Consider the following 25,775-nt stretch of genomic DNA (forward strand, 5'->3'; position numbering starts at 1 on the left):
ATTATAATGTATAATCAGTAAAGCCAAATTGATTGCATTGAGTTGCATTGCATTGTATAGGTGCGTCCAATAAAGTGACAGTGACCAGGAGTGTATTTTGCTTATAAAATCCTAATGTTTAATATGGGCATTAACTATGACGAATTTAGAAAAAAGTACAGTATTACCACTGAAATATGATGGAGTATAAAGAAACGCAATGTGGTAATAGGCCTACTCAAGTGAAGTAGGATACCTCATGTTATTATTTACTTTCCACCACTGTTCACAATTCAAAGTGCTTTGTCCAATGCATAAAAATGAATCAAACACGACAAAGGATATTGGACAAAAGAATAAAAGCTTTAGTGCAGTGCAGAAAGTTTGTTTTGTAATGTTGCAAAGTACAGAACATTTTATTGGGGACCTCTGCTTGTCCATGGACCACACATTGAGCACCACCGTCCCAGGACGTGTGGAAAAACAACACTGGAGGCTGTCTTGGTCCAGCGGAGGGAGCTGTTGTTATTAGGATCTGTGACTGTGAAGGGTCCAGTTCAGTCAGTGTTGCCTTCTGCTGGAAGAAGTTGCGCAACCAGTAAAACTACCGCGCAGTGTAACGAAGAAAGCAAAAGCGTCACATGAGATTTACCGGAACTCTTGACTTCTCTGTTTTTTCTTACTGAACGTTTACCTTCTGCACCGACGACGAGCTGCTCAGAAGCCTAAAACTTCACACTTAATGTCGGTATGTAACTAACTTTTATAGATACTGAGTGTAGAAGATAGGTAAGAGTGTTCACATGCCAGCTTACTGCCATACATTTCAGCATGTCTTATGATATGTTCATAAGGTACAGCACACATGATATTTGTAACCTAAACGTTTCCTCTTGTTTTGGGGATGTTGAGTGTGATACACAATGCTACTGCATAATAGCAGGTACAGTCTACTAATAGAAATTATTATATATTTTCCACTGTCATAATATTCTGCAGTAAACTATGCCCTTTTATTTTTCAGGTTTGAATATCTAATTGTAAAATGTTTGAAGTGTATCATGTCTATAGAAAGCTATGTGGCAATGCAAATGACCCCAATAATCTCAGCTACACAGAGTATGATCAATATCAAAACATGTTCTGCAAGATCATTCATTAAGACTGATATTCACATCTGGATGTCTCTGTGGTTAAATATCACAGTGCTGCTGACTGTTAGGATGTGAAATAAGCCGTCAGCTCGCCCTACTGTCTGCTAGATTTGTATTTTTCATTTAGTTTTGATTACAGTAACTACCTGCGGTATGACATATGGCTGTCAGGCCATTATTGTTACAGTGCTTATATGGTGGTGTTTGCTATTAAGTGAGAAATGGTAGGAGGGAGTGCAGCAGTGCTACCATATCCCGGTAACCCTGGCTTCTTGAGTGGACGGACAATACTGTGAGCTGGTTCACAAAGCAGATTGCTGCAAGGCTAAGTATAGCATGAATACAAGTAAATCAGCAGAAAGCGATGACCCCCCACTGTGTGACAATAGAGGCATTTCCCGCTGGGTTGGATAGCAATCCCAATGAAGACCCAGGTAACAGCCTTTTAAAAGCTGTAATTGCTCAGCTGTAAATGGGGAACCTTTGAACAATAACAGGGCTACAATTTCCTGTAATGATGGAATTATTTCTTTACAAGATGCTTTTATGCTGCCACAGACAAACAAAAGTATGTGATAATCAATCTGTGTGGGCTCCCATTACGTTTCTAACCCTGGTTTACTCAAATACTGCACATATAGCCTTATACACAAGCAGAAATAGCTTGTTTTTTGTTAAAAGATGACGAGAATATGAGGGTTTTTCCAGGTTTTTGTCTTGAAACAGTCAGAGACAGTTTATCTTTACAGTTTTTTTTGCCCTCTCTGCTTGTGGCCTTACTTGTACTGAACACAGTCGACCGTGCTGGAATGGTTTGTGACTGCATGGTCACAGCATACCAGGCATGCCATCGTCCTTATACAAGCAGAGTCTGAACCCTGAGCTCATTGCTTACTGGTACTGATGATGAGGAGAGTGTGTGAAGCAAGAGAAATACACAGCGTATGGTCGGTCAATCACAAAGCTAAAACCAGGGATAGCACACTGACACCACATGTAGAACCAGTCAGTGGCACAGTGGAGTCTCATCTAACCTGCAGTCACATTCAAATGGTATGTGAGTGAAGCTATTCTTTGCAAGTGTCTTGCACAGCAGGAGTAGGTTTGTTTGACCATAGAGGACTTTGTTGAGTGAACCAGACTTCCTTCCTTCCCTGTGATCTCCCCCCATCAGAAGCTGAGTTGGTGCTGAGTGTCATTATGAGATGTCGTCTCCAAGCGCCTCCTTCGTGCAAATCAAGTTTGATGATATTCACTTCTATGAGAACTGTGGCGGCGGCAGCTTTGGAAGTGTGTACCGAGCCAGGTGGATCTCCCAGGACAAAGAGGTTGCGGTAAAGAAGCTGCTCAAGATTGAAAACGAGGTATGAGTCATAATTACCTTGGCTTTTCATATACTTTTTAATTGTTATTATAGTAATCATTTTAATTGCTACCCCATTTAGCGGGATGTGGTGAAATGAAAGAATGTATTTGGCCCAATTACAGCAGGGACTGTTCTTGAAATCCCTTTGAAAGCTCATTGTCTTAAAGACAAAAAATGGAAAATTGTATTACATTTGTTGGCCTGTGATAGGATCTTCAGAAACGGATACATCCTTTTTGTTTTATGAAATTGTAAAAAGATCTCAGATATCCATTCAGCTTCACTCAAGTGTTGGAGAGATGATTGTTCAGTGAGAATAGTAATGTAATCCTTTCACATTGAACCAATTGTTCATGTAATTATAGTGTTATAGTGTTTGGCTACAATTACATGAATAGGTTTTGTCAGTTTTCTCTTCATTCCAGGAATGGTTTCACAATGATCCTTCTATGTCAATATGTTATATTAATATATATATATATATATATATAGATAGATAGATATATAGATATAGATATATAGATATAGATATACTCTTACTAATTTATTTGTAGCCATGCTAGCTGTATGGCTCATGGGATGGCAATGTCTGTCTGTCAGAGGGTCCACCACTTTGGTTCAGATTGAAATATCTCAGCAACTAATGGATGGATTGAAAATTTATACAGACATTCTTCAACCCCAAGAGGATGAATCCTACTGACTGATCATACCTGAATTTTCAGGTTAATATTTGTGTTTTTTAGTGAAATGTCTAAACAACTTTTGGAAAGACTGACTAATGAAGTTTTGTAACAGTCATGTCATGCACTTGATGGCAATCGTTTAACTTGTCATCTAGAACCATCACCATTGTCAATTTGTCCAACAATTTGGTTTATGACCAAATACATGCAAAATCAGTGATGTTCCCATCAACCTTAGCTGTGCTTTGTGTTTAGTGTCGATTACCAAACACTGACATGCTAAAGTAAGACAGTGAACATAGTGAACATTAAACCTCTTTAGCATCAGCATGTTAGCATTGTCCTTGTGAACATGCTTGTATGATGACATTAGCATTTAGCTCAAAGCACCACTTGCTGCTAGCATGGCTGTAAACTCTTAGTCTTGTTTCTATAGACACTGATATAATGATTTGCATAGTGACCTGCATTATCATGAAAAAGTTCCAGTTATGTTTTCTCCTTGTGTGTTCATTGCTTAGGCTGAAATTCTCAGTGTCCTCAGCCACCGTAACATCATCCAGTTTTATGGTGCGATTGTTGAGGCTCCCAACTATGGAATTGTCACTGGTAAGATTTATGTTTTTCTTCTAAAGCCATCATATTGACCTTGTCATATATACAGTGCTGATAGAAAATGCAGCAGCTGAATCTGTTTGCACCAGTTGCATTTTGCTTAACATTGAATGGTGCAGAGGTTTCTATGGAAGCATTAGTGAATGCCAGAGTGTTCAGGAAGTGTACACATTGATACAGTAGTTATGTGCCCCTGTTTTGTTTTGTGTCTAGGTTAGAGGCTGAGAAGAATAAAGCTCATGTAGCAAGGGGCCCTCATGGGCCCTGTAGAGGTCATCCTGTGGAGATATTATTTGTAGTTGTAAGTTTAATTGTATTTCAAACTCTCTTCTCTTCTGCTGCATTGTTTAGTGTTTCTTGCTGTAATAGTACTGATCTCCCCTATCTATTTTGTAATAATAAATGGATTTAAGATCATCAGCTAGATTCAGTTTTTTCCCTACTCTCTTGTTTTGGGCAGAGTTTCTAGCATCTTGCATATGTAATTAGGGCTGCAACTAACAATTACTTTTATGATGAATCTGTAAATTATATTTTTGATGACTGATTAATTGTTTAGTCTATAAGATGTCAGAAAATAGTGGACAAATGGCCATCATAATTTCTCAGAACCAAAAGAGACATCTTCAGCTTGTTTTGTCTGGCTGACAGCCAACAACCCAAAGATATTCAATTTACAATAATATAAAACTGGAAATCCTCATGTTTGAGAAGCTAGAAACTATTTGAACATTTAGCTTGATACTTACTGTAAAGTATCTATAAACATATTTAGTGTGAAATTAAAGTACAAACTGTCAAATCTTAGATTTTTACTGAGGGAATATTGCATAAACTTAATTTATATTTATATATTATATTAACAGCAGGATTGTGGAACATTTATGTAGCAGCTTTTGGTATGTTGTGTTCACCCTCGTTATAATCATTTCCTCCTTGTGTCAGTGTAGCTTTCTGACTAGGTTGGCAGCAGAGTTGAGAGTTGGATTTAGGAGCCTTATTGTGGAGTGTTCATTTAAAAATAGCAATGGTAAATGAATAAAGCAAACAATACAATGCAGGTAAATCTTTATTGTCCCATGTAGCTACAGTTAAAACTTCCACTCACAGAAATAAGACAACAAATCAGAAGGAGAAATAATGTAAGACTGTGAGACTTCTTTTTATTAGCAGTGTCAGGGTGTGTGTACGATTGTTAATATTTTTTATATCTCTCTACTACAATGTCTTGCTATTGTTTGGAGGAATTCTTGGAAACAAGAGGCCCAGGTTCTGAGATTAGGCAACACAAACACCAAAACTGTGTTTCAGTTTGCAAAACAGCAAATCCATGCTCCAAATTTGTGTTGTGTTGTACAAAAGGAAATGCATAATACTCCTGACAGAAAAAAATCATCAGAACATTCCCAACTTTCTTTAAACAACACATAGTACCGGTATTTAGTGGTGATTAGAAAATAACTGGGTAATGTTCCTGTCATTTACATCAGGACATAGAGGATAGACCTTTGATATTCTTGGTTGGTCTTCAGGACTCCCCTGAAATGCTGAGTTACAGTAATATGAAACCTCACCTCATGATACTGTAACAAATTTTGTAATTTTTTTTAACAAACACTGGCTAACTTACCTTACTTTTTCTGTCATTAGGGAGAAAATTGGGATTACTGTGAGCTGCAGACTCTCATGTGAAATCTTTACTTAGTGTCTTATATGACATGTTATGAAAACTCATGGCACAGGGAACTTTAGCAGCCACTGTAGTATTTTGCAGCTGTGAAAGAGAAAGATTTTGTTGTCAAGGAGCTGGTTGGTGTCTATATTTATCAAAGCAGAATCTAATTAGCACCAGGTACAGGAAGAAGATTTATGACCACGCCATGTCCACATTCATCAGTTCTGTTATAAATTTCCTTAGTCTGTTGACACACAGCATCAGACAGGGCAGTTCCCTCTTTCTAATAGCCAATATCTACAGCCTATTTGAGTGACCTGTTTGTCTCTGTTAACAAACATCAGTTTAACAATGGTTTTAACAATGCCTGCTGTCAATCAGAACCTAATGAATTAAGGTGTGGTATTCTTTGGAGGAAAAGGTACATTTTCCTGTAATACATTCCAAGTTCTCACAAGCACTAATCCACTCTTAGGGAAGTGGATAATAGTAAAATGAAAGTGAAATTGACAACAGAGCCATAGGTATTCAAATCTATGGAATGTGGATGAACAGATTAAAGTGCAAAGTACAAAAGCACACCAGTCTTCACTTGTACACACAGGTAAAGTTATTATTTAAGATACAAGCTTATATGTCTGCTGGTGGCCAGCTTCTGCTACAATGCAAATGAAAAAAGCCATGCAAAATTCAGACTCATGATAATAAAAACCGTCTGCATGTTTTATGATTGTTAATTAGACTCCTGTCTTGGTGCATGTTGACATTACTGTGTTGGAACATGATTGGGTCATTATACACTAACAGAGGTTTCTTGCTGTTTTAGCTGCTATGATGATGCTTGTTTATGTTCATTAAAGCACCTTACCCCACAAGACAGTCTCTGTCTAAAGGTAGCAAAAATGTTGATTAGCCTGTTCATACCTTTCTGTTTTCATCTAAGCTTTATCTCTGTCTTGGGCTGTCCTGTAAGGGAATTTTGCAAAAGGCCACATGGTTGTCAAGACCCATAAGTAGTGTATGAAACGTTTCATAACAGAGAAGAAGGACTATTCCTTTGTGTTTTGGACAGGAACATGGGGTCTCATAGTGTTCAGTTATACTGTGATAAATTGAGCTCATCCACAGCGACAGTGACAAGAGCAATCTGTAAACAAGATGCTGTCAGCTGGCTTCCAGGAGCCGTCTGGCAGAATTTCAGTTTTCAACTGTTGTCACGTAATGCTCTCACATACTGCGCTCATATGTATAATGTAATGCCTCAAAAGAGCTGCTTTGTCACTGTAAGACATTTTACCTCACAAACTGTCAGTCACTCCCAATGATACAAACTCAAACTCACATTTCTCCACAGAGTATGCAAGCGGTGGATCGTTGTATGATTACCTGTCCAGTGATGAGAGTGAGGAAATGGACATGGGGCAGATCATGACATGGGCTGCAGAGATTGCCAGAGGTATGTGACAATAATTATCCCCTTGATAATATTAGTATATAACACCTTAACAGTTGTGCCTGTCAATAACAGCGTCTTTGTATTAATGAAAAATTGCAGCACAAAGTCATTGAGAGAAAATTCACAGAGATTTACACAATAATAATAGGTTACATGTGGTTAAATGTATGCACAATGGAGAAAGCGGTTATAAGGTGACAAAGATGGCAGCTAAAATTTGAAAAGCTGAATTTTTAGAACTGAAGGAGGCAGGTACGATTTAATGCTTTATAAGGACTAAGTTGCTTTTTACTACAGCGCTTTAGATTAATTTTAGTTTTGTTTCTTTTTTTCTTCTTTTGAATAGCAAAAAGTTGTAATAAATCTGTGAACTGTGATTATAAACTATGTCACCAATGTCAGTAGTTAGAACAAATGAAGCCTGGAGCAATTGTTTACCTTCTCCAGAAAAAGATTTTCAGTTTCTTTAAAAAAACAACCTTGAGTTTAAACTTCTTTGTCTCTTTCATAAATTGACCCTTAAAATGCAGTGCACCATCTACCCAAAATTTAAGATACTTTGCAATTTTACAACATTCAAAATAATCTAAATAAAAGGCCACTCTAGTGCATGATTTAGATTAATGGGTGATTTTTGGGTACAATGAATATTGTATACACATACGCATAGAATAAATGATCATTATCTGATACAACTGTAGTTTATTAATGTGAAAAGGGAGAAGACCTAAGAATGAACCCTGAGGAACACCTGTATTGATATTAAATGTTTCAGAGTCACATCTTTGCTCTAACACCTTGAAAACTGTTTAGCAATTCAAATTTAACTAGCCACGAGTAGTTCTATTAAAGCCAGCTTCTGTAAGAATCTCAGATTGAAAGCGTAAAACAGATGAATTAAGATCAGGACTATGTTGATTTATCTAATTCAGACCCATGCTGAAGGTGTTGTGCTGAGATCCACATTGTCAGCAGGTTAAAATCAGACATTTTTGCAAGAACCAGCCTTAGCTGTGTAGTCTTAGTAGCCTTAGTATTAAAATTTTTTTGCAAGAAGGAATGTTTGACATTTTTGCTGCTGGCTTAAATCCTCATTTGTTGCAGTTATTATTGATGTTGATGCTCATAACCAGTTTTGTGTGCTTTAGTGTGTGCAGGCAGTGTGGGTGTACTTTTCCATGTAAATATAAATAGGCAAGAGTCAGGAGTCTTGATTTTGCCCATTAGTAAATTCCTAATAATATGCATTTCTACTCAAAAGCAGTTCTGGTTCCCCCACAGCTTATTGCTATGCTACACATACAGCATACATTACCCTCTTGGAACATTGTCAGTTGAAAGACGCATTATATTCTCATGTGATTAATCAGGGCCACCATTTTATATATGAGTTTCCAGTGATTGCCTTCAGAAAAACGTCTTTTATTTCTGCTTTAGGAATGCACTATTTACATTCAGAGGCCCCCGTTAAGGTGATCCACAGAGACTTAAAGTCCAGGAATGGTAACAGATTTTTATTTTCTTGTGTCCAAAACATATTAATTTGTATAGACATTAATGCCACACGTAAACATCTTTTTTCCGCTTTCAGTTGTTTTGGCTGCAGACAAGGTTCTCAAGGTAGGTTTTATGACTTATTCCCTGTAGAGTATTATCTCAGAAACCTTTTGTTTCACAATAAGCCAGTTCTGATGAGGTGATACTGTTTAAGAATTTGAAAGGAATCTGAGCATGAAACACTGGTATGTTATTTACCTACAGTATGTGGACACAAGAGGGCAGTGACTAACTTAGCATGTACAAGAAACCACTGACAGCATTACCGGTGTGTTTTACTGGAGGTGCTTTGGTGAATGAGACTAGGAGAAAGAGATTTAACAAAAGAATGTATGACTATATTGTGCCTTTTATTTGTAAGAGAGTTTTTATGTTATTATGAGTGTATTATGGAAAACTATTCAATAACTTAACATTTTTGGAAGCCTCTTTTGTATGTATCTGATCATACACCCTCATTATCTAAAATGAAACAAGAGCATGTGCCAAATTGCGTTTTCCTGTGATACTGCAGTGACGAAAAAAGCAATTGAGTCCAGGCCTAAATGATGTGATTACAGTAGAGTATAATTTACCAGCATCACCACCAGATGCACACTTGCAGATTATTAAAACCTTGTCTGATTAGTGCAATTTAAGTATTATGTGCATAAAGTAAGTACATTGTTCTATGAATGGTTGTTATGGATACAAAATAAACATTTTCATTTAGCTGGATAATCTCAAGTTTGCTTTCATCACATCAGATCTGTGATTTTGGGGCATCCAAATTTCTGACCCACACAACACACATGTCCTTGGTGGGCACGTTTCCCTGGATGGCTCCAGAGGTGATCCAGAGCCTGCCTGTGTCTGAGACTTGTGACACTTTCTCCTATGGTGTGGTGAGTAACGAGAAAGAAAGGAGGGGAAAGCAGCTCATAACTGATGCAATTTTTAGATTTCAAATTCCTTGAATACATATTGCCTTCCTCAGGATAAAAGCCACCAATCATCTGACTGACATATAGTGTCTAGGACAGTTGTTCTCATAATTAAGAATAAGTCCTGTGCACAAACATTTCTAAGTGTTACGACTTGGTCTCAGAGAGCTCCAGAGGTCTCATAAGTCAGTTAGGAGTCACAGCAGACAGGTGCCTTACAAGCACAGAGGCAGAGGATACACAAAGTTTGTATGTCAACCATTTTAGTTGACATATAAACACAATGTAGGACCTCCACAGATGGTCAGCGCTTGGGTTGTGAAATGAAGAGTTTCACATAATAGATCAATAATATTCCAAGTATTATATCTGATTTTGTCAACATAACTAAAACAATGGGGCAAATATCTTACATACGCTTCCTTTTTGCACGTTTCAATATACTGAAGTATCGAAAACATATAAAGAAAACAATTAAATGGTTGTAGTCTTTGAAAGGAATTACAAAATGCATGAAGTTGTGAAGATTAATGTGATGCAGCCCTGACTCATTTGATAAGATTAGATTAGCCTTTATTGTCTCCCTTAGGAGAAATTTGACTTGGGCATTCAAGAGAACACAATTGATGTAGCAGCACACATGTAAAATCAAACTACAGTGAACATGCAGTATGACACACAGATCTATAAACACCAGAACATACACACCAAAATATTGCACAGATGCCCTACACCAAAAGATATCATTTAAATATGGGGATAACATTTTCAGACAGTCTCTCCTCAAAGACATTCATAGTTTTGCACTCGGTTGTATGTGCACATGAAAAGTGACAGAAAGTTGGTAATTTGAGAAATAAGTTCAAACCCTGGATGTATTCTCACCTCTACACAGCTTGCCAATCATGGTGTGAAGTGGGGATGAATTTCGAATTGTAGGTTTGGGAAAGTTAAAGAAATCATAGAACACAGACTCCACTAATCTGACATTGTTATGATGGAGTATTGGCCCCTGCATAAAAGTTACTTTTATATTCTTTATTTTCTTTGACTAACAAGTCAAAGGTTAGCGAAAATGTGTTCGTTATGGCCAATCAAAGAACCCAAAAGTGAGTGATTGACAAGAACAGTGAGAGACTGTTCAGCCAGAGTTGACCAAATAAATAAAATGCTTTTTTGTTTTTTAAAGGAATTTTGCAGACAATACTGATTTCTTTTGTCTTAAAAACCTGTGTAAAATTGAATCAAATATGTTCAATTCATTTGAAGGAATGGCACTAAAAACAACTGTCAGTCAACTGCTGATGTTTTCATTTCTGCATTTCTTTCCCTGATTATGTGGACAACAGCAATAATTTTGACCTCTGCAGAAGTACAGCGTCTTAGAAACTTAGTGTCTTTCCTATTCTTAAAACTCTTGGGAAGTAGCTGTCTAAAGAATTAAAGTAGTCATTTCAAAATGGAAACCATCACCAGATACCCTTTATCAGATCATAAAAATTGAAGTTATAAAGGGGTATGATACTGATGTAAAATCCCAATAAATAAACAATCTAATATGTAAAAAATTATGTCTCCTCAGGTGTATGTAGGATTTTCCATGCTAAACGGACAATGTTTATGACTGCAATGAGTGCTTTTTATGTCAGAGGTACTGCAAAATGATTGCAAATTTAAGTATGCAGTTTTCCCCCTCAAACACTTTTCTCAGTAGCTTATTTCTATAGTAGAATACATACAGTACATGTTATGAGAGGCAGCTGGCAAGTGCAGAAATGCAGAAATATGGTACATATACAGTAGAGCCCTTGGAATGGCTCTCCATCACCTTTTCATGATCTAATTTTTTAAGACGTTGAAGCAGGTTGTTATTTCTGACACTGCTGAATACCAACTGAAAAGAACCTAAATTATCAAGGGAGTACTGTTATTGTACTTCAGAAATCATGGCAGCCTTTAAAAGTTGTTGGAAATCTAAAATTACTCTATTTGTCCCTTTTGTATGTTGCTTTCGGTCTCCAAGAAAAACAGAAAAGTGTTTTTAATGTGTGTGTGGATATGAATACACATGCTATATAAACAGATAAAAGATACTTATCCGCTCAATAGTATTCATGTATTTATACCATTTTTCTGTGAAAGCCAACCACCCAGTGGGGCAAAACAGAGGATTCATAGATGTTGTGTATGGTGACAGAGCATACACATACATGAATGTATTATAGCATTTTACAGTATTTATAACTTTGCTTGTTTTCTGACCTTGGCTCTTGACTTGTGTGACAGGTGCTTTGGGAAATGCTCACCCGAGAGATACCCTTCAAAGGCTTGGAAGGTTTACAAGTGGCCTGGCTTGTGGTGGAAAAAAATGAGGTACTCCAGTCTGTGATTAACAACAAACAGAATGCTCTCAGTCAATCCAAAATATAATTGAACCTGAATGTTTAACTAAAGAAAAGTGAGTTTTGTCTTGCTCAGGAGAACATATAAGTGTGCAGAATTATTATGCAACTATCAGTGTGTATAATTTCTATCAAATTACTTGTTTATTCTCAATTAAATAAAATCTTTGGCCTTTCAAAAATATTTGTTAACCAATATAGCTGCCCTTCTTTTCAACAACTGCCATGAGCCTTCCATCCATGAAGTCTGTCAGTTTCTAGATCTCTTCACTATGAACTTTCACTAATGCAGCAACCACAGCCACCCAAATGCTGTTCAAAGAGGTGTATTGTCCACAAGTTCTCAATAGGAAATCAGGTGAGGAAGGGGGTCAGGTCATTTTTCGTGCATCTTTGAGGCCGTTGCTGGCTAGCCAAGCAGTGGAGTACTTGAATGCATGCCATGTGATGGATGATTGTCCTGCATAAAGATCATGGCCTTCTTGAAAACTGAGATCTTCTTGTACCACTGCTTGAAGAAAGTATCTTCCAGAAACTGACAGTACATTTTGGAGTTGAGTTTCAGCCCATCTTAAACCCGAAAAGATCCGTATCTCATCCTTAATGATATCAGCCTATAACAGTCCTGCTCCTCCACCTTGCTGGCGCCTGAGTTGAAGTGGTGCCTTGTCCACCAGTGATCCAGCGTAGGGCCTGTCCATCTGGTCAATCAAGAGTCACTCTCATTTCATCTGTCCATAAAACCTCTGAAAAATCTGTCTTCAGGTATTTCTTTGCCCAATTCCGATTTCACTCCAGATGGGTGGCAGTTGTGCAATATGGTGGCATTGGAGGATAATGGTTTCCTGGCATCTTCACGTTTACAGTGCCTTGCGAAAGTATTCGGCCCCCTTGAACTTTTCGACCTTTTGCCACATTTCAGGCTTCAAACATAAAGATATAAAACTGTAATTTTTTGTGAAGAATCAACAACAAGTGGGACACAATTATGAAGTGGAATGAAATTTATTGGATATTTCAAACCTTTTTAACAAATAAAAAACAGAAAAATTGGGCGTGCAAAATTATTCAGCCCCCTTAAGTTAATACTTTGTAGCGCCACCTTTTGCTGCGATTACAGCTGTAAGTCGCTTGGGGTACGTCTCTATCAGTTTTGCACATTTTTGCCCATTCCTCCTTGCAAAACAGCTCGAGCTCAGTGAGGTTGGATGGAGAGCGTTTGTGAACAGCAGTTTTCAGTTCTTTCCACAGATTCTCGATTGGATTCAGGTCTGGACTTTGTACCATTCTAACACCTGGATATGTTTATTTGTGAACCATTCCAGTGTAGATTTTGCTTTATGTTTTGGATCATTGTCTTGTTGGAAGACAAATCTCCGTCCCAGTCTCAGTGTCTTTTGCAGACTCCATCAGGTTTTCTTCCAGAATGGTCCTGTATTTGGCTCCATCCATCTTCCCATCAATTTTAACCATCTTCCCTGTCCCTGCTGAAGAAAAGCAGGCCCAAACCATGATGCTGCCACCACCATGTTTGACAGTGGGGACGGTGTGTTCAGGGTGATGAGCTGTGTTGCTTTTACGCCAAACATAACGTTTTGCATTGTTGCCAAAAAGTTCAATTTTGGTTTCATCTGACCAGAGCACCTTCTTCCACATGTTTGGTGTGTCTCCCAGGTGGCTTGTGGCAGACTTTAAACGAGACTTTTTATGGATATCTTTAAGAAATGGCTTTCTTCTTGCCACTCTTCCATAAAGGCCATATTTGTGCAGTATACGACTGATTGTTGTCCTATGGACAGAGTCTCCCACCTCAGCTGTAGATCTCTGCAGTTCATCCAGAGTGATCATGGGCCTCTTGGCTGCATCTCTGATCAGTCTTCTCCTTGTATGAGGTGAAAGTTTAGAGGGACGGCCGGGGCTTCGTGGATTTACAGTGGTCTGATACTCCTCCTATTTCAATATTATCGCTTGCACAGTGCTCCTTGGGATGTTTAAAGCTTGGGAAATCTTTTTGTATCCAAATCCGGCTTTAAACTTCTCCACAACAGTATCTCGGACCTGCCTGGTGTGTTCCTTGTTCTTCATGATGCTCTCTGCGCTTTAAACGGACCTCTGAGACTATCACAGAGCAGGTGCATTTATACGGAGACTTGATTTCACACAGGTGGATTCTATTTATCATCATTAGTCATTTAGGTCAACATTGGATCATTCAGAGATCCTCACTGAACTTCTGATCTTCTACCCAATCCCAGATGACATTGGGAGAAAGGCAGGGTACACCCCGGACAGGTCGCCAGTCCATCGCAGGGCCACACATAGACAAACAACCAGTCACACCCACACTCACACCTAAGGACAATTTAGGGTCACACAAAGACATATCAGTGATTATCTCCAATGAGCATTTACGTTTATATGGTTTACAGCTGGAAAATGTTCATAGAAATAGCACAGTGTGTGTGTGTGTCTGTGTATATAGTATATATATACAGTATATATGTCAGAACAGTCTCAACTGCAATTTATGACTCTGCTTGGGGTCATAGATGTCAAATGTAATGTTAAGGAAATAGACATTTTGGGAAATACTCACATTTGCTTTCTTGCCAAGATTTAGATGAGAAGTTTGATACCACTCGTCTGCATGGTTATATGAAGCTACAGTCAGCAGATGTCTGTGAAGTTTCTCAGTCATCCAGGTCATAGTTATCCAAGGAAGGTTAAAGTTGATAGCAACTGGACTTGGTTGAAGATACTTGATTGAAAGTAACTTCAACCAAGTCCAGCTGCTATTGACTTTAACCTTCCTTGGATAGTCAGCAGATGGTTAACTTAGCTTAGCATAAAGACTGGAAACAAACAAAGTCAATGGAAAGACATGGGGGCTCAGTTAGATGCATTCACTTGAGTTTCATATGTTTCAACTAAAGCTTAAAAATAGGCCTGTGTGCTTATCCTGGGACTTCCAAACCTTCAGTGAAAAGAGAAAAAATGAGAGAGACAGGGAATGACAGAAAGAACTGGAGTTTCTGGTGATTTCTGAGTTCAGTCAGAGGCTTAGCTGGCACACAAACACAAAGGCACACTCCTACACACAAGGTTGGCTCGTACATTAGTAGCTAGCTTAAAGCTAATCATTGGCTGGTCCCTGGTCCAGGGTTCAAAAGAAAATTTTATGTTACTTTATCTGCTTTAAGCTCACTAAATAACGCTTCTATCTTTTTGTTGCCTGGGTGCAGTGCATTTCTGGAGTCTTGTCACTGCAAGGTTTGATAGGCAACCAGGTAACCATTGGAGACTCCAGGACAGTGTCTCCCCTTCTCCAGTTTTTATGCTAAGCTAAGCTATCCGATTGCTAGATGTAGATTCATATTTACCCTACACACATGAGACCGGTATCAATCTACTCATTTATCTCTTGGCAAGGAAGGAAATAAGTGTACATATCCAAAATGTCAAGGTTTAATCCTCTCTTTGGTTTAGTTCAGTTGACTAACCAGCAGCTCATCCTTCACTGTGTGCATTTCAGAGGTTAACCATCCCTAGTGGCTGTCCTTCCAGCTTTGCTGAGCTCATGAGGAACTGCTGGGCAACAGAGGCAAAAGTGAGTGATCCACTAAGCAACAATAGCATGCATATTAACAACATATGAATGTTTTTATTTGAGTCACACACAGAGCAAATGTTTGTTTGTTGATTTAGGAAAGGCCGATGTTCAAGCAAATCCTGTCTACTTTGGAGTCCATGTCTAATGACAGCCAACTTCCTCAACAGTGCAACTCTTTCCTTCACAACAAGGCTGAATGGAGGTAATGATATCAGCCATTCTCCAGGCCCAGTAAATGTATTTATAACTCTCTTTTTTCACCAGTATATTGCCTCAGCCTAAGGAAATGTGCAACTGTTTTCAAAGAATGATGTGTAAATGTAGCTGATGGGGGCTGTGAAATACAAAAAAAAGACTTGAGATTGTGCATATAGATCTTTAATAATTACACTGATAGCTACATAAAGGCATGAAAACCTCTAAACAATCATCCATCTGGATATACTTCCTCTCCTTACCCATAAGGCCCTAAAAATAATCACCATCTTTTTCAAGTAGAAGTGTTTAATTGGGTTGTATGAGCAGCTGGAGGTTTGGTGATGTTCAGCACAGCCTGAGTCTCAGCTGTTACTTTATTCTCTGTCTGCCTCTCTGCGGGGCTTGTCTGTGCTCTGAGGTTTTTCCTCAGAAGTTGTGCTGGTGGCATCATGTCCAGGCAGCCATCTGCAGGTGGAGCAGGATGGAGCGAATCTCGCTGCTGGAAAACAGAAACTGAGAATGTGTGACATAGAAAGACGCATTTGTTGTAGATCAAGAGGTGTGATATAAGCTTAGCTGGCTGAAAATGGAAGGAGAGGCTTTTGGGTGACCAGAACAGGAGGCAGCTTCACCAGAGTGATGTTAGGTTGACCTCAGAGTAGTGAGATCTGTCAGGCTTGTTCTTATTTTTCTCAATTTAGCTGATGAATTACTAAGAAATAGATACAGCATACAAGTTTTAGTACAGTGATATGCTTTTCACAATTTGGCTCTGTGTTGGCTACTGTAGCTTATTTAAATGAAACCATTTCTATCAAGTGCGGACTATTGGCTTGAAGGGTGTTTGAGAGCCTTCACATCCATATTGGGTGCAAACTGTAGGAGTAGCCCTTTTTACCCTCGGAAGGAATGTATAGTATAACAAGACAAAGTCTACAGGCATGCAAGAAGCAATATAAGGCTGCACTTAGTGGAGCTTTGAGCTAATGGCTGGGAAAGTCATTAGTTTTGCTGGTATTCATTCATATTCCAAAGTATTGGATATATTAAATTAAAATCTTATAAAAAATTTGACCTGATGAGTTTTGATTTGGATTTCTTGAGCAAGGAATTTGAGCAAGAGTGGAAATATTTTGAGGTGGGACGAGTCAGGGTGGAAGGACCGGAGGACCGGGGAGTAGTAAGGATGGGCTTTCCTGCCTGGGCTACATGTGTTTATAAACAGAAAGTGTGAGAACAAAATTTTTGTTGGGCTGAAGCTCAGCATGGATTTCCATGACACACTGTGCAGCCCCACCTGCTGGGCAAAACAAACTTCCCCGCATGAAGTGAACACGAGACATAATCCTGTCCTTGGTATTCAAAGCTTCAGACACGGACTAATCACCTTCTGACTGCAGGGCATCACTGGGTTGTGAGGGAGTGTCATTTTATGTTGTTATGTTATGTTGTCCTGGCACACTAACTGATTCATTTCACTATTCCTCAGTTGTTTAAAGGATAAGGCTGGTGATTAATCCCATGAAAAAAACAAAACAAAGCTTAAGCTAAGATCTCATTAACCTCTTAAATTGGCAACTGCTTGCAATGACTAACCCACCGGCAGCTAAACATTGTTCAAACCCACACAAGTCCATTTCGCATTCTAGTGGACACTCCAAAGTTTCAAAGATGCCAAATATTGACATGTGCCTTCATTTCAATGACCGCAATTACTGTAGTGTACTGAGTCAATCCCACATGTCTCTGGCATCGAATGTGTATTAACGCATGACTAACACATTGTTGGCTTTTGTCGTACTTTTGAAATCATGTCAGAATTGTACTTATAGAACAAAAGTTTTTTTTCAATGTGAAGATATTTCTTAAATTGCTGACATTGTTCTGTTGCCGTGTACTGCAGGTTTGAGATTGAAGCTACACTTGAGAGACTTAAGAAGCTGGAGAGAGACTTGAGTACCAAAGAGCAGGAGCTTAAGGAGCGGGAGCGGCGTCTAAAAATGTGGGAGCGCAAACTCATCGACCAGTCCAACAGCCCAGTGAGTTCCTCGTTATCCCCTTTCCACCTTAGTCCACCTTCACCCTCAGGACAGCGGTCAAGTGGTCACTGCATTAGCACCTCACTTTTACACTGCTGTTCACACGTGTGTTTTCTTAAAACCATTAGAAGCGGGACAGAATTTACCTTCCTCTGGGGTGTAGTTGAAACGGGAAAGCGATGAAGTGAAAATAAATTTTGTGAAATTAGAAGTAAAGGAAAAAACACATTATGAGAACATTATGGGTAGTGTATATTATTGGCAGGACTGCATTTATGTGTAGTGTGGTATAGTATATGTGCAATTTAGTGCATGGTTTCCCAACAAGCACAGCATTATGATCCACTGAGTGAATGCTGCATTGACCACTAGAATTCATATTCAATTGTGAGCGCCCCGCGTCTGACCTGCAGTTCACAGTTTTTATTTGCCTGCATTGTATTGTTTGCATGCAAAAAGACACAGCAGGTTATGTTCTAGTTTTCCTTGTTTTTACTTGTGTTTCTGTGAACAAAAACTGGTCGTTTCCTTAAACTCTTTTGTGACCAAATGCCACAGTGTGTAGCTGTCACTCAACAAAACACACTTTGTATAATTTGAGTTTGAAATAGTCAACAAAGTCTTTGAATCAAGTACACTAAAATAAATTCCTTTCTTTTCCTATCCCCTGATACTCTGTTGTTCTGTCCTGTGAACCTCTCTTTACCATCTAGTTTTCTAAATCACATCTTGGATTGGGGTTAAAATTGTCCACTTTTCTTATTTACAATTATTTTGTATTTTTAAACTGATTACTTCCTTTTCTTTTCTTTTCTATCCTCTCTTCTTTTCTTTTACCCCTGTGTCCCCACTCTCCACCTGTCTCTGCCTCTCAGCTCTTCTTACCTGTGGCAAAAAAGATAAGTACTAAGTCGTTCTATCAGTCTAAGACGGAGGAATCAAACAGTTCACAGATGTCGTGTCAAATCACATCCTCCAGTAACGAGGAGGTGAATCTGCAGTCCATGATGAAAGGCTTTGAGGACGTGTTTTCCTTGGACTTTGGCCGGCCTGTCCTGCACTCGGGCATGCAGGTCAACATGCAGGCCAGGCAGAACTCCTCCATGTCGAGCTGTGTCAGAGAAGGACACAAAATCAACATGACTCTTGGGATGGGACGCTTCACATGGTCTGACGACAGTGAATAAAGCTCTCCGACGTTCAGTCCTGCCACAGCTGCTCAAATACTGTGATCTCACTTAATGCAGTATTGGAAGCACTGCTTCTGAATGAATTGCTTTTTAAGTCATGTTGATTATTTTGTCATTTCAATAATCTTTACTTTGTCCTTTGGAAACATATCTTGGCATACTATTTCTTCTGCTTTGTTCAAGGTATTCATGATTTACCTTCAGAAATAGCTGAATTTAGCTCAGAAAAACATTATAGAATATATTTGTAGCCCTCCACCTATGGATATTATGGATGTCATTCACTGTATGCCTAATGTACTGGATGTATAGTGCCATGCTGTGAAGAAAGAGCCACGTGAGCCAGTTGCTTAGAGAAGGCCAGGCTTTTATGATGAAATGACATTTTGCTGACATTAAGATTGGCCAATTTGTTCTGGATGTGGTGGAGTGCAGTTGTTGAGACAGTCTCTTACCAGGATGAGAAAGTACATGTTTTTTCTTCTGACTGACCCAGGTTCAAAACAGCAGGAGAGAGGGACTTCCCTGTGTGACTGTCAGCGTCATTCTCTCATTTTACATTTTACTTTTCAAGACAGGTTTCTCTCATAGGCAGAAAAAAATTTTGAAGTATTAAGAAATAAAGATATAATAGTTAATAATAAGAACGTATTTTAACGTATTTTACAAACAGTATGACATCATATGGTTTAACTGAATATTAGCCTCAAGACCTGCACTTTACAGTAGAAGAAATCGTATTAGCATTAGTGTTCATTTAGGTATTATGCTTCATCTGGGGGAAGGACATGCTTCCTTGAGCATAGCCCATTAAATTGTCCCCTTCGCTTGTTATCATCAGCCAGTCTCATGAGGATGTAATCCTCTGTATTCCTGTGTTGTTGCTTGTTAGCTTCCTGCCATGAGCTAATATTCCTATTCAAATGTTGCCTGTACTCCTGTGCCATCAAGCCCAATACATACTAGACTAGACATAACAATTAAAAAAAGACTCTGACCAGTATTTATGGTCAAAGTCCCCATGTGAAACACAGACACTTAGGGCTTCTTGAAACATTCGGCTTCCACACTTGTTAGTTGTCTCCTCGTACTTCCACCGAAATTACATGACTAGCAGCTTCTTGATGTGACTTATTTTCTTGCATCCAGTTTTGTCAATAAATCAGTTTCTTTCAACTCCCTGCCGATCTGTCTCTCTAAGATTGATTTTTATTACTTTCCAATAATAATAGTGATGAAAGGACAAATATTTCATTTCGAGAATTATGTTGTATTACTACTATTATTGCCAAACATTTTGTGTTTGAAGACAGAACAGAGTGTGGTTGACACCATTTTAATAACATTCTAAAATATATTGCTTCACTTTTGTTGAGCTACTTTTTGTGATATTAAGCAGTGTGTAACTCCTGGCATTCACAGTCTGGTTGCAAATCATCCACTTAGTCCACATGGGGGCAGAATTGTATGAACAACACCCAACTCAAAGTCTCCTCTTTTTTCCCCCGCCACAGATTCCACACATATATTATAAACAAAAGAACAGTTACTTTTGACAACAACATGCCACCGATCTTAATAAAAGAAGCACATTCATGAAATACAGTACAATATGCTGCCTGAAAAGTGATGTTAAGTCACTCCAGTGAAACTTTGGCAGTGGCAGAGTGTTTCTGAATCAGTTTACTTCCGAACCGCAGCACTGGAGGAGGCGGAACTCGCTGCAGGCTGAGTGGCTTTATGAGGCGGCGGGCTGCACTGAAATGTAAGGCAGCGACTGTCTATTGAGAACAACATTCAGTTCATAATCTGAGCTGTTATCAGATGTCGTGGGAAGAAGACAGTGAATGGGGATTACTCATTCATTTAGTCATCGTTCCTCCAATTTTCATGTCATTACACACCAGTCTCATGATCACAATGATGACATCTTTATTTTGGCTGGCAAGTTTCTGCCTGATTACATTTAATGAGCAATAAATTATTTATCATTCAAATAGATCATGTTAGATCAGTCAGATGGACATTTCGGTTTGATATAGACCATTAGAGGCAAGGCGTCATAATCACACAGCACAATAACCGGAAAAGCAATGGCCTTGAAGACATGGAAACATGGCTATTTTTCATTTTAATAACATTTACTTGGGATTCTTGGGATTTTTACTTGAAGATCTGTCTGTCCTAAATACACACATATTTCATAGTGTCTGTATCTATCCATGTTCTATTGCTGTTACTTCTATTTGTCTGTTTGTTTTTATGCAGTTGCTGCCCACCCTTGACATCTATACATGGACAGAGGAGCATGTGGTCAGTTTCATTTTATTTAACTCATAATTAATGTATTTATTTAGGCTTTCACACCATTACTATTAAAATTAATATATTACCCTTTTATTCCTGCAGTATTTCTGGATGCAGCAAATGTTTGGCGCAGGTTTGTCCATTTACCTTTTGAAGTTGTACTCTGCAAGATTGTCTTTAATGAGAGCTTCAGAATCTTTATTTGTGATCTGTTGTTTATGAAACTGGCTGTATCCTTTTCTATCTCAGGGGAAGGTACATGTGGCATGCAGCTGTATGCTGACCTGTTTAAAGAAAATCACATTACCGGAAGGAGGTTGCTGTTGCTCACAGAAAACGACATGCGGGACATGGGGGTTAAGTCCAAAGGTCACGTCATGCACCTGAAGGCAAGGCCCAGTTAATCATTAACCACAGCCGTCTTTTTTTATCCACACACATAATTTACAGGATGAGATCTATGCTTGTTGATAGTGAATCTTACATTTTCTTTTTGGCAGGGTGAAATTGAAAAGCTAACTAATGATTACCTTGGGTTCGTCCACTTCCCGCCTCTGTTGAAGGTATAAAGTTTTTTCTTTATCTTTGGAAGGAGCTGTTTGTTTGTGTGTGTGTGGGGGGGGGGGGGTAGTACACTGCATATTTGGGCCAAGGCCTAACCCAAACCCTTCATCTCATTATACAACCCTAAGCTGTAAAATAATATTTCTACCATGTACCATATTTTCTTTCCAGGATGAGCTGGAAAAGGAGGTGGAGAGGAGTAAAACTGTAAACCTGGAGCTGGTGTTTGGGTACCACTGGAAACCCGGAACTGGCAGATCTGTACGTTTGGTTTGTAGTGAAACACATACACAGATTGCATCAACATATTCTGCAGCTGTGAGCATCTGATGTAGATCCTCATCCGCTCTGTGAAGGGCATCCAAAAAATTGAGGACAATCACATATAAATATTGTCTGCATTGATCAGGGTTGTTATTAATTGTTAACATCTTTAATACGTTTGGCAATAATTGTTACCGTGTAAATGGATGCACAGAATTGCATTTTTTGCCGTGATTGATTCAGCCTCCTTGTACTGAAGCTGTTTGTTCTGAGGACTCATGGTAATGGCTGTTACACTGGCCATTAAAGGCATCACTAGACATGTGTAAAACCAGACAAATAAACATTTCATTCTCAGCCATGTACCACATCCAGCTCGACTTGCTCACGGCCCTTTGTTAGGGTCTCAAACTGTGGAGAAAGGGTGGCTCTTCACTTGCTGTTTGAATTTAATCAAAAATAGCCCATTTAGCCAGAAGTCATTTTCTTTTTAAAAGGCAAACGTTATTTAATCTTTCAGCTGTTCATTGTCCCATCATAAATAGTCCTCTTTCAGTGTGTTCGGCAGGGCTGAAACGAGCCTGCTAATTGCCTCCCATTTCTTCTGACATGTGGTGGTTTAGTGGGTAGAAAACACAGCAGGGAGAAGGAAACAGGAGGCTGAGAAAATGAGAGCTAATTATTTTCCCCTGCCTGGTGTCAGGTTCCGTGTCAGCCTTGTTTTTACAAACTGGAAGGTTTTTTGCACTAAATAAAACAAACCCGCACTGAATTTTTTTTCTTCGCCCCTCTTTGCTGGCGATGTCATGGAAGCAGCTGCACTTCTCAAAGACAAAATGAGGGCCTGCGATTGTGCGGCCACCATCTGACAGCCACTGAGGGTCCCCTACTAATGAGGATATCACCGTGCAGCCAAGTGAAAGGTGCTGAATTATGTATGAGTTGTCATTAGACGCACTCGGGTCCTAGGCATCATTACCAGACATTGTTTCTGCTGGAGTGATTAGACTAGCATGGACCTGGGAGACCCAGTGCGACCGTCCAGTGCAGACACCAGGCCAGCGCAGGGCCACTGGTGTGTTTCTGAGCCAGAGACTTGCTGAAGCTTCCCCTTTGAGCCGTTTCCAGCCTCTGGGGACGATGCAGGAGAGGGCGAGGGCTCCTCAGACGAGTGTGTTAGTGCCACTCCTCTGATGTCTTTCTCTGTGATCACTACACAATGGATTGGCCTGTGCCATGAACCCTGCGCGGTTAAGCAGTGACCTGTGGTTTCGTGGCCAGCTTCTGGGGATTGGCAGAATCATTACTGCTTCGTCAGCATTCAGTATGCAGGAGAAGAGGGATGGGGAATTGTTCAGATTTGTGCCGCCTAGAGAGGATTTGATTTGTCCTGCATGCAACAACTCATCCTTCACCCTTATCACTTGAAATGGACCAGATTCCTTCTTCAAAATATTCCTCCTGGATTCCACTGAGAATGATAAGATCAAATGGAATTTACAATGTCTACATAAAAAATATTTGATATTGTTGTAATTAGTTTTTTTCTCTCTGTTATATTAATTTTATGAAATGCAAAAATTTCATGTTGAGGTATCAGTATAGTAAAGTGAAAAAATTATTTCCATTAGGATCAGTTCTCTAAATAAGGTGTTTCACAATGCCTTTACTCTGCTTCATATATAGTATACACATTAAATTTCTTATTTTTGCCCCCCTGCTATATATGTATAATTTTTATGCTATAATTTCTTTCCTCCCTCACAATACGAGGCCTTGTGGCCAATAACTTGCCACTACCATTAAACAACCTCTAGGTTGTGCTGTTGGTTTATATACAAGAGTAACCAAGTTCTCCACACAGAATCCTGCAATTATAAACTTTTCCATACATCAGGTGTTGTTTCTAAGTCTGCCAGACCACACTTACATTATCTCACCATTAGCTCTTTTCTTTCAGGACTGCAAATGGAAGATGTATATGGAACTTGATGGAGACGATGTCGCAGTAACCTACATCAAAGATGTCATCTTTAATGCCAACCGACAGGATGTGGAAATCCTGCGGATGACTAAGGTGTCGTCAGAAATGCATTTCCTTAACAAGTCACAAATGACAAGACCACTCATGTTTCAGTCAGTGCTAAATGGTGCATTTTACCTGTAGGATTGTTGTATTGTGGTTGACATATTCAGAGTTTTTTAATGAACTACTGTGATTGCATTGCAGCCGCCTTTTGTGATGGACAAATGGATTGTTGGAATACAGCAGAACCAGAGAGTGGACTACACGGTCAATTATGAGGTGAGTCATTTCAGCAGCTGTGGGAGGCACCTTACAAAACAATGCAAATCTAAACATTCTTCATTTGAAATATACATTTGATAATGCATTAAAGGCAATCACAGAACCCTGTGCGACAAGTATATTGTTTTTCATACTAAATATCCTTATATTCTTTTTTGACCTGACACTGCAGAATGATGTCAAGTCACCAAAGTCTACCAGACACAGCTGTCCAGTGACGTGGAGTCTCGTTGGTGGACAAGACGAGATCAAGACTGTGGAGCTCATCATTGAAACAGCACCAGCTGACATAGACTGTAACCCCGGGGACAAGTCTAACTCAGGTAATGGTTTTAATTATAGTTGTATTGTCTTTGACCTGAAGAGTGCCAAAGCAACAGTTTTCACTGCTGGACAAATAAAGATTGTTGCTGGTGAATTTCCTATGAATTCGAGATATCACAAATGAACAGTATTAAAACACAGAATGTGCTCCTATTTTTATCAATCCACATCTTTTTTAGATATTGATCCCATATGGATGTACAATGTAAGGCGGAGGCAGAGGCAGATGATGACCCAGAAATCTCTGCAGACGACTGCTGCTCTGACTGCCCTCACTAGCTCTGATCCCCTCACTCTACCTCACTTCCTGTCTGCACATGAAAGCCATGGGTTTTCTTATGCTGCAGCTGTGCGTCGCTCTCCAAACCGCATCCATGTACCTCCCTGGATCGACTCACGCAGTTCCTCGCCAACTGCCAGCCTGTCGGCCAAACTCTACCCACTCCATCTTGGGTCAAAGGGCAGCAGCCCTTCCAGCACAACGTCAGAGAGCGCCTCAGAGAGGGAACGAGAGCGTCCGCTTAGTGCTGGAGCAGTGCATGACCGCCGCAGAAACAACAACTTTGGCAACACATTATCTGTGGGAGGGGGGCAGGGTAGGGGACATGCATGGACCAATAATAGAGGTAGCTATGTTCATAATAAAACCAGCAAGTCCTCACGGCAGCCAGGTCGCCCAAGGTCCAACAGTTACAGTGTCACACCAAGTATACCAGGTATATCATCTGTGACAGAAAACCCTGGTGAGGAAAAAGAGGGCGCCAAAGCCAGCGATGGAGGGTGGATCAAAGTGGAGCGACAGAAAAGATTACCACGTCAGGACAATAAACAAGTCAGAGGTCGACAGAGGAAAGGGGGCAGGGGAGGGCGTGGCATCAGTGGAAGAACGTAATGTGAGCCACAAATGAACTGACAGCTTCTTGTATGCTGTTATAACATGTTATGCACTGAAAAGGTTTTACATATGTCTGCATAATGCATTTTCAAACATAAACTACATACTGTAGATAATCACACTGATGCCTACAATGTATGTATAAATAGTACCATGTGTGTTTATTTAAAAACTGGCTCCTGTCAAACTAATAAAAATGTGTGACAATGGTTAAATCCAGGATTGCAAGTTTTATTTGGTCTGGTGTGCCCTTTTTTTTATAC

General features: G+C 39.4%; 1 protein-coding gene across 2 annotated transcripts; it reads left to right on the forward strand.

The window, feature by feature from the left end:
• Positions 1 to 545: 545 nt before the first annotated feature.
• zak (sterile alpha motif and leucine zipper containing kinase AZK) lies at positions 546 to 25,740 on the forward strand. 2 transcript variants are annotated; one of them, XM_038720514.1, is made up of 20 exons: positions 548 to 727; positions 2,308 to 2,497; positions 3,707 to 3,794; positions 6,830 to 6,931; positions 8,369 to 8,434; positions 8,523 to 8,551; positions 9,235 to 9,372; positions 11,698 to 11,784; positions 15,346 to 15,420; positions 15,519 to 15,625; positions 17,525 to 17,660; positions 21,119 to 21,163; positions 21,260 to 21,290; positions 21,407 to 21,546; positions 21,658 to 21,720; positions 21,893 to 21,982; positions 23,946 to 24,062; positions 24,216 to 24,290; positions 24,466 to 24,616; positions 24,797 to 25,740. In XM_038720514.1, the coding sequence occupies exons 2-20, from the start codon at positions 2,339 to 2,341 to the stop codon at positions 25,507 to 25,509; spliced, it is 2,412 nt and encodes an 803-aa protein (XP_038576442.1). In that variant the 5' UTR covers positions 548 to 727; positions 2,308 to 2,338; the 3' UTR covers positions 25,510 to 25,740. The 2 variants fall into 2 exon arrangements, with proteins under 2 accessions (XP_038576443.1, XP_038576442.1); XM_038720515.1 differs by lacking the exons at positions 21,119 to 21,163; positions 21,260 to 21,290; positions 21,407 to 21,546; ... (4 more) ...; positions 24,466 to 24,616; positions 24,797 to 25,740 and adding an exon at positions 18,536 to 20,035 and having other exon boundaries at positions 546 to 727.
• The last annotated feature ends 35 nt before the right edge of the window (positions 25,741 to 25,775 follow it).

This window comes from Micropterus salmoides, unplaced genomic scaffold, assembly GCF_014851395.1.
Source record: "Micropterus salmoides isolate LMB-PRFRI ecotype aquatic unplaced genomic scaffold, ASM1485139v1 Ms_hic_scaffold_15, whole genome shotgun sequence".
Taxonomy (NCBI): Eukaryota; Metazoa; Chordata; class Actinopteri; order Centrarchiformes; family Centrarchidae; genus Micropterus; species Micropterus salmoides.

Excerpts from the sequence above, each read along its gene's own strand:
- zak (XM_038720514.1), top strand. The coding sequence starts at position 2,339 with ATGTCGTCTCCAAGCGCCTCCTTCGTGCAAATCAAGTTTGATGATATT. Across the intron at positions 3,795-6,829 it reads CAACTATGGAATTGTCACTG|AGTATGCAAGCGGTGGATCG; the intron begins GTAAGATTTATG and ends ATTTCTCCACAG. Across the intron at positions 24,063-24,215 it reads AAATCCTGCGGATGACTAAG|CCGCCTTTTGTGATGGACAA; the intron begins GTGTCGTCAGAA and ends ATTGCATTGCAG.